A 14985-nucleotide genomic window follows, 5' to 3' on the forward strand; every position below is an offset into this window, starting at 1 on the left:
TACAATTAATTTCCTTTTAAAAAGAATTCATTTATACTATAACACCACTTCCAATTCACCTGGGGTTGAATTAGAGCCAGTTAATAATTATCTGGACTCATTAGATTAGCATTGGCTACATAGCAATTTTGCATATAAATTATATTTCCCACAGAATGTTTTTATATCCCTTCATTTACATTTCCTAGTTGATAGGTTTTATCTGTGGATTTCTAATTTTTCATATTGGCAGCAGCTTCCATAGCACTCAGCTTGCTTTGATTAATCAGAGTGCTCCAGTGAATGGTTTGTCACAGGAAAAAGAAAACAACTTTACAGTTTAATTGTGCTGTCATTGCAGAAGTAGCTGAGAGTGCTTGTTGGATAAATATTTTAAAGTTTATTATTTGTTGAACGGGGGAAGAAAAAGCATTTATAAATCCAAAAGGCAAGCTTCACATAAACTTAGAAACATCTCAGAGGCTATTAGGGTATAAGAAAAGAGGAAATAATAGAGGTTAGCTTGGGAGGCCCAAATTCAATTTCCTGCTCTATCATAGACTTCGTTTGTGAACTTGTCACTTAGGCTATGTCTAGATTACGTTTTATATTTGAAAGAGGATATGCAAATTCCACGGGAATTTGCATATCTTTTTCCAATCTCACTTTTGAAAGTGGGTCGTTCGAAAGTGAAAGTAGTCTGGATGGGTTTTTTCCCCAAAAAACCTGCATCCAGACTTCTTTCGCTTTCGAATGATCCTCTTTCCAAAGTGAGATCGGAAGAAGATAATTCCTGCTGAATTTGCATATCCCCTTTTGTACCCTCCCCCCCCCCCAGTTTAGACATGCCCTTAGGGGATAACATTTTCAAAGCCCAAAAATCCCATTTTCATAAGTGACTGCTGCCTCAGTCCCATTGACTTTCAGTGAGATTTAGGCTGCTAAGCACCTAAGCCTCTTAAGTGTTTTCAAAATGCTTAGTCTCCGTTCTCCGTCCCTACAGTGGGAACAGTAGCACAGCCTTTCTTCGTAGGGATGTCGTGGGGATAAACTAATTAAAGACAATGAGGAGTTCAGATGTTATGATACTGGGGACAGATCTGGGATAAAGTGTGACTATGAGTTGAACACATTACATTGTATTAATGAGGTTGATACTTTCTGGGCCAGATTTTCCAAAGAGCTTAGCTCCCATGAAGGCACTTGATTAAGGTGAACAGATTTTAAAATATTCTCGGCACCCAGAAGTTCTCATTCGTATCAATAGGAGTTTCTGGGAGATGAGTGCTCTCAAAATTCTGCCTAATGCCTGACAGTGTGCTGAGCTCTTTGGAAAACATGACCTCCTGAGATCATTGTATGGGAATATATATATAGCCACGCCTGCATTCTGCGTACTCACTGCAAGCCTTGAAATTCCTTTCTATAGTCCCACCAGCTACTTCTCGGCATGCTGCCGTAGAGGCAACGAGAGTTGTACAATGCAGAGTCCAGGCTGATGATCCTGTAAAACCTTCCAAATTTTAACTCTTTAGTCCTAAGCTTTTCAAAATTTTTGTCCCAACCTTCCCACAAATTAGGGTAGAAGGGCTTGCCTTCCCCCCCCAAAAAAAGTTTTCATAAAGCTAAATTGCTGGTCTCTGACACATGTGTTTGGGGAGAACCTGCCCGCACCCTCCCTCCCCTATGTAGTGTCTCTCTCCATGCTGTGGCTTTCTCATGAGACAGCAACTGGTCGTACTTTTAGCTGAGGAAGAATAAACAAGGGATGGGCCATGAATTCTAAACAAGGAATGAGCCATGAATTCCTGGCCTAAGGAATTTGCCCTGAGTATTTCAGGGGGTTTGCTCTGGAATGGAGAAAAGATTGTGCCCGCTACTCTCAGGAGTAAGATGGCTGCCAAGCTGTGGAGATGCAGCTACACATATATAGGGACAGGGCAGCCCATTCCTTGTTTGTTCTTCATCGAGGCTTTTCTGCTTAGGACAGCCCCTTCTCTGCCTCTTCCTCCTCATTTGTGGAACGTCACTGGGAATTAAATCCTGAAACCATTACTCAGGCATGCCCTTCATTGAAATCACTAGGGTTTCAAGACTGAGTAATGGCTCCAGGATCGAGTCCTGGTTGAAAGTTGGGTCCTAGTTCTCCTGCTGGGCAAAAATGAGTCTGCACTAAAGAAAAAATATTTTGGTTCCTCGACTTCTTCAGCCTTCCAGCTTGAGAAACACCTGCCGTAGGGAAATATTTTGTCATAACACTGTCCCTTCAGCTGTTTCTCTGTGTCACTAAGGACAAGCCAGCACTGGGGTGCTACATCAGCGCAGCTGCAAAAGATCTGGCAAAGAGGGGCTATACCGATGGCAGAGTGCTCTCCCACCGGCAAAATTACTTGGCGGGAAGTGAAAACCGTGTCAGCGGTAGAGCGCAAAACTTGCATCTTGCCAGGGCTGAGGGTTTTGCAAGTGAGATCAACTTAAGCGGTGGTGTAGGCGTGATCTAAGCCTGCAACCCCTATTCCGATTTGTTGGCCCAACTCCCATTGACTTTGTCATGGGATCTGGCCTGAGGTAACTCAAATTCCAATTGTTGTGGGCCATTAATTCCCCCTGGTGTAAGAATATCAGTGAAAAGAGACAACATGGGTTGTTTATGGCCTGTTTAACAGCAGGCTGGGTAACTTCAATTAAAGGCCGGGCTTATCCAGCCCAATAAAACAGCATTTAACTGCTCACGTGCCATTTATGAGAAAATGCTTTTAGTCGTTAGCAGTGGGGCTGCGTATTGAGTTTTGCTTTGTCTGCGGTCCATGTGTTGTTCCCAGCCTTCTGGCAGCTTCTTTCTTTTTTATTCTTCATGCCAGTGCGATGCCACTCAGACTGCTCGGCCTGCTCTCGGTTCTTCGACCACTGTGACGTGTGCCGCGATGCAACCCTGCTGCTCCAAAATGGCCGCTGTGTCGGGCGCTGTGACTCTGGATTCTATCAGGATGCCGGGGTTTGCTTAGGTACAGCACACGTTCCGTTCGCCGCTGAATGGTGTCCTTCGGGTTGGTGCTTTAATCCTCGGGTGCTGCTTATTCGCATTGCCTCCCAGGCCTGGCCTCTATTGTGTGAAAACCCTTCTCCTCATTATCTCTAACTGAGGTGTAGAAACAGATCCCGGAATCAGAGCTCCGTAAGTTTAGTCTCTCAGTCCTGGATTCAGGGATGCACCAAGGTACCTATTTATGTCCCACTAGAAGATGTGCTTGGCATTGGCCTTCACTCACTCAGTTTTTGTATTTTAGAAAATGAAAATGAGGGATGTGAAAGCTTAACCTGTAAGCGTCACCCTTAACAGGTGATATTTGCCAGTTCCGGTAAACTTATCCAGCTCCCCGGCTGCCATGGGTGGCAGCTCTGTGGAGAGGGGCTGCCCTGCTTGTGTGGAGTAGCTCCTGTCTGTGGTGGGCTCGGGCACCTGCTGGCTGGAGCTGCCCCGACTGCCCAGGACAGCCCTTGTCTGCGGTGGGCCCAGGTGTCCCACAGGCAGGGGCTGCTCTAACATGGCCAGAGCAGCCCCTGCCTGAGGTGAGGAGGGCGCTGCTCTAGACCAGTGGCTTTTTAATCAGTTAACCGGTTTAACCAATGAAATGAAGTTTTACATCCCTCACAAAAATGTTCATGCTTCATTGAAATCATTGCTCTGGGGTAGGGCAGGGGAGGAGGGGTTCAGGATGCAGGCTGCCCTGGGAAGCGGGGACAACCCCAGCCCTCTCTCACCTCGGTAGCTTGGGGCCAGGGGAGACGCGCCTCTCAGCAGGCACGCTAAGGTGCATGTCCCCTGGCTGGCGAAGGTCCAGTTTCATCTGCCCCCCCTGAGCTTCCCAGGCAGAATGACGCAAACTGTGCACTTTCCACTCGCTCCCCGATGAATGCAGAACAGCCAGCAACGTTCCTGCATGAACTGGAGGAGGGGGAAGCTTTAGTCTCCTCCCGCTCTTCCTGGGGGTAGGGGAGGCTCGGTCCTGGGGCAGTCTGTATGGTTTTATGAGAAGCAATCCCATTGCAGGCACATCCCATTGTCCTGGCACAGCCAAACCCTAACCTTGCCATAAGGGCAATCAAATGGTGGCAGCTCATCAGGGTTAGCCCTTAACAGGCTGCCACTGCTATTTACCTGCAGGTATTGGTGATTGCAGCTCCTGTTGGCCATAGATCGCCGTTCTCGGCTAATGGGAACTGCAGGAAGCAGCACGGATTGGAACACCGCTTCCCGCAGCTCCCGTTGGCCAGGAGCAGCAATCCACAGCCAACAGGAGCTGCAATTGCCAGTACCTGTGGAGGTGCAAGTGAATATAGCAATGGTGGCCCACCAAGGGCTAACCCTGGCACACCGGATCTGGCCCAAGGGCTAGTATTTGCCCACCCCTGCTTTAAGTTATGACAAGAGGAAGCTGTATACCCAATTTTGTGGTCCTAGCTCTTACTGTTGAGAAGGAGTTCTTGAACCAACAGGCAAATGCACAGAAGGGCAGACAGACAGACAGACAGACGAACTCACTCAGATATATAGTAGTTTGATTTTAACCTGTCTAAAGTAGAGCTCATTAGAAAATTTAGAATTAAAAAAAAAATTTTCAGCCAAAAAAGGAACCAGTATTTTCCCAAAACTCTGTAATCTCAAATGCTTTCCTGCATAGGATTTGCTTCCCTGCATTTTGCCTGCAGACTGACCATATACAAATCAGGATCACTGCACCATGATGCTTTAAGGTAAAATTGTCTCTCTTCCTTTACTTCTCCCTTTGACAGCCTGCATGGAGACATGCTCCACCTGCACCATTGGCTTTGAGTGTACCTCCTGTAAGGACTCCCTGCTGATGAAATACGGGCAGTGTGTGTCATCGTGTGGGGATGGATTCTTCCAGGATCACCTCCGCTGTGCAGGTAACTTACAAATAGGGCTGCCTGGTTTAAAAAAAAAAAAGAGAGAGAGAGAGAAACTGAGACATGTCTAAACGTAGTCTGCATTTAGAGATGCATTGCCAACACGAGGGTAAATATTTTCCATGCCCTAACGCTACAGAAAACCAGAATCACGTAGGATTAAGATGATGGCAAATGGGAGAAGAATTCCCTCTTTTTAAACTCTAGGTCAATTCTGTTCTCCAAGAACCATCAGCTTCTTCAATCCCCACTTCTCAACACTGTTGTTTAAATCAGTCTTCTGATGCAGAAGTCTCTCCCATGGAAATGTTATTGTCTCTTACTCCTGGGGGAGGAGGGATGGAAACGGCTCTATTTTACCATTGACCTAAATCTATTGCCATTTACTGGAATCCAATTCTTTGGTGTATACTTCGTGTTCAGCCCAGGCTAAAACTACAGCTAATGAAATCAGCTCTCCCCAGGAGGCTACGGTGGAAGGAGTGTTTATTAGAGCAAATTAGAGAGGGATATGGGGTATGGCAGGTAGCCAGAGAGAGTCACACATAAAAGTCCTTTTCCTTTTGGTGATGTTTTCTTGCTTTTCACACTTCTTGTTTCCAGAATATCTCTTGTGCCCGCTGTTCTCATCACAAATACTTAGGGATGTCTTACCCTGTTAATCATGAATTCCTCGAAACAGGGGAAAGTGTCTCCAAATAAGTGTCCCCCTGTTTGTTTCTAGTGGCTGGGATTAGGATAGGGAAGTTGGAGATTTCTGTTAGATTCAGCTCATTCCTTTGAAACATTCTTACTTTGTCCAAATGGAGATTCCGCCTCTTTTATCCTGACAGATCGCTGAAGTTAGTAGTTTTCTCCTTATAAGGGCCTTTCTAAAGGGCTCAATTCTTTCTGAGACAAGTTCAGCAAAGCGCTTGAGCACTTGTTGACTTCAGGCATTAGAACAGTCTTTATGACTCCTGTAGAAATACTCATTTGCAGAAAGTGTAGCACCTGCTATAGTGCTTTTGCTGATTTGAGGTCTAAAACAGGAGTTCGATTCTTGACCATTGCTTTTCTATAGCCGTCTGTCCCAAAGGGATTATGTTAGATTAGATTTTGAATGCTTGTGTCTAAATGGTCTTAAATTCCAGTGATGGAACTGAATTAACATCTAGGTGTCTCAGTTAAAAATTTGGGCCCCATTATGCTAGGTGCTGTACACACACACACAATGAAAAAGCAGTCCCAGCCTAAAAGAATTTGCAGTCAAAATAAAACAAACTATAAGATTACTTCATATTTGCTCATCTGCTTTCTGCCTGCTCCTGGTGTTTTAATTGGCAATGCCAATGTATCGCACAGGCTGTAGGAAAAGGCTAATGTTTCATTTTATTGCCAGTTTGTAGTGAACTGGCTTTTCATTCTATCCATGTTCATACCCATCCATGCCTAGAGTAGAAAGTTGGTGGGAAAATTTGTTCATGTTTCCTCAGGGGAATTAAACCAATTTGCTTTAGTTCTGCCCGGCTGCATTTTCTGCATAAAATAAAACAGGCAGAGAGAGCCTCAAATTTCAGAGCCCGTCCATAATTAATTTCCAACCATCTTTTCTTTGTGTGCTCTTTGTTTTTACATGGATGCAGTCAGGTTGTCCAAATTTTCTTTATGCTGTTCAGGAAGCAGTATGTTTTCTTAAAGCTTGCAGTGAGTTTGTCAATGGAATTATATTATAGGATTGACCAGATCCTCAATTGGAGCAGAGGATCTGGCCCTGGAAATGGAAAAGGCCCATGAGATTGGATTACCTGGTCCATCCTCCTGCCTTTGCAGGACTGGTCTCTGCAGTGTATGAACAAGCCACAAAGAATCAGTCTTGCTTCATTCCTATTGTTTTATTTTTAAGAGGATCTAATCTAAAACTAAAAAGAACATCTGACTGAATTGGTTGGATGTGATGGGTTTTCCCCCCTGCTCCAATAATGGGGTTTGTTTTTCTATAGAACAATAAAGCCATTAAGGAAGAAGGGAAATTGAAAATCAGTAAGGAAGCTTGTTCAGATAACTAACTGTGCGATTAATATTCACGGGCTTAGTGTGAGACACACGTAGAGCAGAGTGACACATGGCGTCTGCTGTGATGAGATGAGACAAAAATGAATAAGAAAAAGGCTGAAAGAAGAAAAGTCAAGAGAGTGAAAAAGGAATGACCCTTGCCCTGGAAAGCAAGACCGATGAAGAGTTGCAGACTTCAATGTGCCCATTCTTTCTTTTCCCTGCAACTTAATTATTCACATTTCAGGGAGCATTAATCCTGAAAAAGTCTAGACAGAACTCAGGCGTTGCTGCTTTGACCTGCGCAAATGAGAATATTGAAATATGTAACCTGTTGTAACAGACAAAGCCTGCATCTTACTGAAGTGCTTGGATTTTTATTAATGATTCTTTATTTTATGGTTCTTTAGACTGTCTTAGTTATAGAAACTCATTTCTTGAGAACAGTGGTCTCATTATTGCTAAATAGAATTATTACAGGTAGCTAACACACACTTGCAATGAACTATTCTATTTCTGAGTCACTTAGATATACAGTACAGAATTGTAGAAAACATCTTGTGTCTTTCAAAAGTCAGGCAACTCTTTCTCAAATAATTCAGTGTGTTCCTTTTGCGATACCATTAACATTAATCTTTTGCAGTCCCAAAGCAGCTTGTGATCTTCACACCTGCAGTGATGCAGATGAGATTTCTGAGACATCTTTTTAGAAGAGAAACTTTAAATGAATTTTTATTCTGAATTGTGACCAACCAAAAGGGAGTTAAATGGCTGAGTGCAGAAAAGTCCCATGCTTTAATGAAGTGTGTCTGTTATGCCACATTTACTAGTGGCTGTGGATAGACTGATACTCATTTTGAATGCAGCAGAGCACAGACAGTTTTATAAATGCACAGGTTTCTTTTCATCAAGGAAGTCGGCACTTTGCAAGAGTTCTTTTCTATTAAAAAGATTGAACGTGGCTCAGCTGCTGTTCTACACCAGTTTCAAGCTACTGGAACTCATAAAGCTAGAGTAACATAGAGATGAATCAGACCCTTTAACTTGGCATCATTGGCAAACTGCTAGTTTTGCACTGGTGTGAAACCAAAATTTGAACAAGACCCAGCCCTCCATGAATAATTAAGTGAACATGGGGAGGGGGCCTTATTTCCCCTCTTGAAATATAAAAAATAAAACTGAGAATACTAGACTGTGAGAACGTTCCTTGAAGCTTATAATATAATCCTGAAAAATCAATAGGGAAAAGATTTTCGCTGCCTGTGTTGACCTCTGTTTACCCCAATAGAGATAAATCTGTTATCTGTATCTGTAATATTTTTGAAATCATGGAGCTGGAAGAGAACTCAGGAGGTCATCAAGTCTAGCCTCCTGCCCAACGCAAGAATAACCCCAACTAAATCAACCCAGCCAGGGCTTTGTCAAGCCGAGACTTAAACATCTCTAGGGATAGAGATTCCACCACCTCCCTAGATAACCCATTCCAGTGCTTCACCACCTCCTAGTGAAATAGTTTTTCCTAATATTCGACCTAGACCTCTCCCACTGTAACTTGAGACCATTGCTCCTTGCTCTGCCATCCGTCACAGCTGTGAACAACCTTTCTCCATCCCTTTTGAAACCTCCCTTCAGAAAGTTGAAGGCTGAGATCAAGTCTCCCCTCCTTCTTCTCTTCTGCAGGCTAAACAAACCCAAATCCCTCAGTCTTTCCTCATAGGTCATGCGCTCCAGCCCCCTAATCAGAGAGTCTGTCCATCTGTCCGTTGAAAAACTTCTAAATGTTAAGAGCTAGGATCATCAAATGTGGTAGGCAGCCTCCTCTAATCATACCTTAAAGCATAGTAAAGGGTTGTTTGTGCCAGGAAAATGGGATGTTCCTGGAATGGGATTGCTTCTCATGAAAACTTACAGAATCACAGAATACTAGAACTGGAAGGGACCTCGAGAAATCAAGTCCATCCCCCTGCCCTCACAGCAGGACTGAGCAGCAACTAGATCATCCCTGATGGATGTCTATCTAAACTGCTCTTAAATATCTTCAGTGATGGAGATTCCACAACCTCCCTAGGCAATTTTTTCTGGTGTTTAACTACCCTGACAGGATGTTTTTCATAATGTCCAGCCTAAACTTCCCTGGCTGCAATATAAGCCCATTGCTTCTTGTCCTATCATCAGATGCCAAGAAGAACAATTTTGTCCCTCCTCCTTGTAACACCCTTTTAGATACTTGAAAATAGTTATCATGTTCCTTCTCAGTCTTCTCTTTTCTAAACAAAACGAGCCCAATTCTTTCAGCCTTCCCACATAGCTCATGTTCTCTAGACCTTTAATAATTTTTGTTGTTCTTCTCTGGACCTTCTCCAATTTCTCCACATTTTTCTTGAAATATGATGCCCAGAACTGGACACAATACTCCAATTGAGGCCTAATCAGCGCAGAGTAGAATGCAAGAATGATTTCTCATGTCTTGCTCAGAACACTCCTGTTAATGCATCCCAGAATCATGTTTGCTTTTTTTGGGACAGTCTCACACTGTTGACTCATATTTTGTGATCCACTATGACCCCTAGGTCCCTTTCTGCAGTACTCCTTCCTAGACAGTCGCTTCCTTTTCAGTATGTGTGAAATGGATTGTTCCTTCCTAAGTGAAGTCCTTTGCATGTGTCCTTAATAAACTTCATCCTGTTTACCTCAGACCATTTTTCTAGTTTGTCCAGATCATTTTGAATTATGACCCTATCCTCCACAGCAGTTGTAACCCCTCCCAGCTTGGTATCATCTGCAAACTTAATAAGCGTACTCTCTATGCCATCATCTAAATTGTTGGTGAAGATATTGAACAGAACCAGTTCCAAAACAGACCCCTGCAAAACCCTGCTTGCTATGCTTCTCCAGCATGATTGTGAACCATTAATAACTACTCTCTGAGAATGGTTATCTAGTCTGTTATGCACCCATATTATAGTAGCCCCATCTAGGTTGTATTTCTCTAGTTTATTGATAAGAAGGTCATGCGAGACCATGTCAAATGCCTTACTAAAGTCTGAATTTACCGCGTCCACCACTTCTCCCTTATCCACAAGGCTTGATATGCTATCAAAGAAAGCTGTCAGATTGGTTTGACATGAATTGTTCTTTACAAATCCATGCTGGATGTTACCTATCACCTTATTATCTTCCAGTTGTTTGCAGATGAATTCCTTAATTACTTGGTCCATTATCTTTCCTGGCACAGAAGTTAAACTGACTGGTCTGTAGTTTCCAGAGTTCTTATTTCCCTTTGTATAGATGGACACTAGAGTTGGCCTTTTCCAGTCTTCTGGAATCTCTCCCAACTTCCATGACTTTTCAAATGTGATAGCTAAAGGTTCAGATACCTCCTCTATCAGCTCCTTGAGTATTTGAGGATACTTTTCATGAGGCCCTGGTGACTTGAAGATGTCTAACTTCTAAATAATTTTGAACTTGTTCTTTTTTAATTTTAATTTCTGAACCTACCCCATTTCCACTAGCATATTTACTATCTTAGGCATCCCATCACCATCAACCTTCTTGACAAAAACCAGAACAAAGAAGTCATTAAGCACATCTTCCATTTTCAAGTTTCCTGTTATTGTTTCTCCTCTTCACTGAGCAATGGACCCACCCTGTCCTTGGTCTTCCTCTTGCTTCTAATACATTTGTAGAATGTTTTCTTGTTACTCTTTATGTCTCTAGCTAGATTGAGCTTGTTTGGGGCCTTTGCCTTTCTAAGCTTACCCCTGCGTACCTATGTTGTTTGCTTATATTCATTCTCTGTAATTTGACCTAGTTTCCACTTTTTATACAACTCCTTTTTGATTTTTAGATCATGTAAGATCTCCTGGTTAAGGCAAGGTGGTCTCTTCTCATACTTTCTATCTTTCCTATGCAGTAGATTAGTTTGCTTTTGGGCCCTTAATAATGTCCCTTTGAAAAACTGCCAACTCTCTCCAGTTGTTTTTCCTCTTAGTCTTGCTTCCCTTGGGACCTTACTTACCAGCTCTCTGAGTTTACGAAAATCTGCTTTCCTGAAATCCATTATCTCTATTTTGCTGTTCTCCCAAGAGAAAGAATCATCAAATGAAGTACAGTTCTCAACATTGACATAAATGAATGAATGTTGAAAGGATCTGAACCAAGATGAGCCAGGAAAAAAGGATAAACTGGGAATAGGATAGTTTCTCAGCAATCTTTACAGAAAAGAGATAAAATGGAGAAATTTGGAGTAGTGATTTGTTTTGTTGTAAGGATGAAGAAAAAAATACACTTGATGGAATTCCCATTTAAAAAATGTACTAAAAATAAGTAAATGAAATTTTTTTAACAATCCTTTTTTAAAGGAATCCAAAATAAAAAGTAACTTCATACAACAACACTATATTTTTGAAGAATGCATCCATGTAAATAAAGCATGTATGTTTTCCTTTTATTTAAAAAAATCCCTTAATGGAGTTAAGGACCCGGGCAACGCTGAGTACATCTGCTAGATCATTTATATATAGTCAGCAAATTATTAACACCTTTGAAGTTATGAGTCCATCAGTGATAAGGCTGTTCCTGATCATTATGGCTTGCTATGTTGAAGAAGGAAATTAAGTGCAGTGACATAAGCAAAGTCTTGGATGTTAGGAGAGCTAAGTTCTGAGCTCAGCTCTGACACAGGTTTGTTGTATGACTGTGAGTGAGTCTTGTGAGCCAACAGCGGCTAGTGGCTCTGATCACCTTGGTTTTTCAGTATCAAACTGACAATATCTGAAAGAGGCCTGCTTTTCTGAGTGTGGGTGCTTAGTACTTCCTAAAAATCAGGTTCCTTTAAGGTATATTCCAGTGGACAGCCACAGATTGAGGTACCTGAGCTCACTAGTGACTTTGAAAAGTTGGGCAATCCACATCTCAGTTTTCCCCTCTGTAAAATGGAGAAAGCAGCATTTACCTGCTGCATCTTGTGGAGATGTTGACATCAGTGAATCTTAGCATGATGGGGGTTAGGGATTTCTGGTGGCACCTTGTTGGGTTTTGACTCTATTTATAGGGCGGCTGTAGTTTTGTAGGTTGGGATTTGGTCTTGGCTCTGTCAAAGTCTCCTTGTATAGTGTAGTACAGTTTCATTTCCAAGGAAAATTAACTTCTAAGGCAGGGCTACTCAACACATGGTCTGTCTGTTTGTGGTCCGCAGTGGGTTTGGATTTACAGTGCGATTTGGGTTGTTTCGTGTTTTAGTAGTTAAAATCCTGGACTGTTGTGAAGCCAAAACAAAAAGTAGTCAATATAATGGTCTTCTGTTGATATGAGTTTTAGTAGTTAAATTTCTGGACTGTCATTGCTCGTTAAAAGTGCTGTCATATGGGTGGCAATAGGTTATTGCATGTTGTTATTGTCAGCAGAACTGACTTAAATGGAGCCTGCGTGTTGTGTACTCTTGCCTCAATTGTATTCATGCCTGTCAGTGTGCAATAAGCTATTTATTTGCCTATATATTTGCATGTATATGCAACTACAATTAAGTTGCGGCCCGTGGCATGTGCTGTGAGTATCATTGTGGCACCTGGGACTTCCAAAGTGGAGTAGCCCTGTTCTAAGGCCAAATTTTCAGCGGAGCTTTTAACCCACCCCACGACTGTGCCCTCACGGCCCCATGTGCTGATGAAAATAAGTGCATAGAAGCAGTGAGCTCTATCGTGGGATGAGGCAAGCACTCCTAAGGTCGTCAAAGGACCCTGGCTGTTTTTCAGGGATGTTAAAAGTTCATTGGCTCAAGGGGTGCATCTGAGGGAAAATGATGCGTTGGGGACTCCAGCTGCTGCAACTCTCCCCCCCTTTGAAAAGATGCAGCATGTGGCCTTCTCTGTACACTGCCAGCTCTCCTGGCTCTGCCCACCATGGAGAATGGGTCAGTCAGGCTGTCGTTTGACAGGCTCCTGGGGTAAGTCTATGGAACAACTGGGCGCAGGCTCAGACTGCTGGGCTGTTTGGTTGCTGAGTGACATCAGGTGATATTGTGTCCAGTTCTGGGCCCCCCACTACAGAAAGGATGTGGACACATTGGAGAGGGTCCAGTGGAGGGCAACCAAAATGATTAGGGGGCTGGAGCATATGACTTATGAGAAGAGGCTGAGGGAGTTGGGTCTGTTTAGTCTGCAGAAGAGAAGAGTGAAGGGGGATTTGACAGCAGCCTACAACTTCCTGAAGGGGAGTTCCAAAGAGGCTGGAGAAAGGCTGTTCTCAGTAGTGACAGATGGCAGAACAAGGAGCAATGGTCTCAAGTTGTGGAGGGAGAGGTCCCGGTTGGATATTAGGAAAAACTATTTCACTAGGAGGGTGGTGAAGCACTGGGATGGGTTCCCTAGGGAAGTAGTGGAGTCTCCATCCCTAGAGGTGTTTAAGTCTCGGCTTGACAAAGCCCTGGCTGGGTTGATTTAGTTGGGATTGGTCCTGCCTAGAGCAGTGGGCTGGACTTGATGACCTTCTGAGGTCTCTTCCAGCTCTATGGTTCTATGATTCTGTGAGCACTTATGAGGACAAAGGACAAAAAGTCAGATTAGCAGGACTGTATCCTGGCAGCCTGGAGTCACTGAAAAGGGTTTTGTTTGCTTAATCCCTGCTTTCAAAATCCACTTCCCAGCCCAAGACACCGTCTTACCCACCCCGTCTCCCACACCCTGCCCTCTTTCCTCCCATAATTTTTTGGGGGAAGGGTGAGAAGATGGGTGTCACAGCAGCTGGCTGGTGATTTGGTGGACACTCACATAGAATCTGTGCCTTTGACATCTGCTGGTCTCTTTAGACGCCAAAGATACATGCTTCAGAAGACAAGGGGGAGGATGAATATCCTATATTATCAATGACAAAATGGAATAGAAGTTGTCTCCTAGATGGAACCAGTTCTCTGTACAACAAAATGTTTAACCTAAGCAGACGAGCAGGCAGTTAAATGCACAGAAATCCCCTTTGGCTTCTGGCTCAAACCGGTAGGTCCTCAGTTTTTCCTATTTGATTCCACAACACAGGCCCTGTCTCTCTGGGCCCCAGGCACATTCTGTATTTTACACAGCCTGGCAGGAACATCACCAGTCCGTCATCTCGAGAGCAAAGCCTCGCGGCTCCTATTGGCTCCCTTTCACCGTTTGTAGCCAAGGGGAGCCATGGGAAGTGGTGTGGGCCAGTCCGCTGCCTCCCGCAGCTCCCTTTGTCTGCAAACAGCGAAACAGGGCTAATCGGAGCCGCGAGGCTCTGTGGCTGCAGTGCTGGTAAGTAAACAAACCAGTGTGGACAATTAACAGGTTTCTCGGTGGTTTCACAGACAACTTTGCGAAACACTCTTCTAGAAAGATCTGAGCCAAGCCAGGCGATGTGAGACTGCTTTTCCACAACCACGTAGTTTCTATTGATACACTTTCCTCTGGTGTTTAAGTTCAGTGGACAAGCAGAAGAAGGATATCATGAGGGAAATCAATAGCAGTTGCATTTTAATAACAGCAGCTTTCAGGGCATAGAGGCAAAGAGAAATTGCCTGATGCCTGTCGCTGTGGGCACGAGAGCTGAAAGCTTGTATAAGAGCACAAATCCGACCATGTTTGAGATTCATTGCGAGACCCGCAGCTGATACCCACTGCGGCTGGTGCTGCTTTGAATCTGTGAGCGAGCGAGTTTTGCTGCAGGCCATGGAAGAGGAGTTGGAATCCAGCACCCACCCGTAGGCATGATGGGCCTGACAGCCGTAGTGGCATGTTTCAGTAAGGCCAAGCTAATCGCTGTGGCAAATATTTTGTTCAAGGGAGCCACCTGCGAAAGTTACTTGTTAACCTTGCACGAGCAACTATCTTTGCTGCCAGTGGTAACCTGGTTTATATGAATTGAGAGGCTCAAAGATTTGATTCCGAGAACTCTCTGTACATTTTGATTCTTTTTCTTTCCCTCCCTTCTTTCATCCCCCACCCTTCTGCCCCTCCTCGTTCTCTTCCTTCCCACTTTTTAAGCTATTGTTTCCTAATCTTTCCTTTGTCCCTTCTCCAAGAACAGCTC

General features: G+C 43.7%; 1 protein-coding gene across 2 annotated transcripts in view; it reads left to right on the forward strand.

The window, feature by feature from the left end:
* FRAS1 (Fraser extracellular matrix complex subunit 1) overlaps window positions 1-14985 on the forward strand; it is a 290434-nt gene that overhangs the window by 132896 nt on the left and 142553 nt on the right. For both annotated transcript variants that reach the window (XM_014578940.3, XM_075929458.1), the window contains exons 12-13: window positions 2841-2984; window positions 4774-4908. In XM_014578940.3, coding sequence (XP_014434426.3) covers window positions 2841-2984; window positions 4774-4908 — 279 coding nt within the window. The remainder of the gene's footprint in view (window positions 1-2840; window positions 2985-4773; window positions 4909-14985) is intronic.

The sequence above is a fragment of the Pelodiscus sinensis genome, chromosome 5, assembly GCF_049634645.1.
Source record: "Pelodiscus sinensis isolate JC-2024 chromosome 5, ASM4963464v1, whole genome shotgun sequence".
Taxonomy (NCBI): Eukaryota; Metazoa; Chordata; order Testudines; family Trionychidae; genus Pelodiscus; species Pelodiscus sinensis.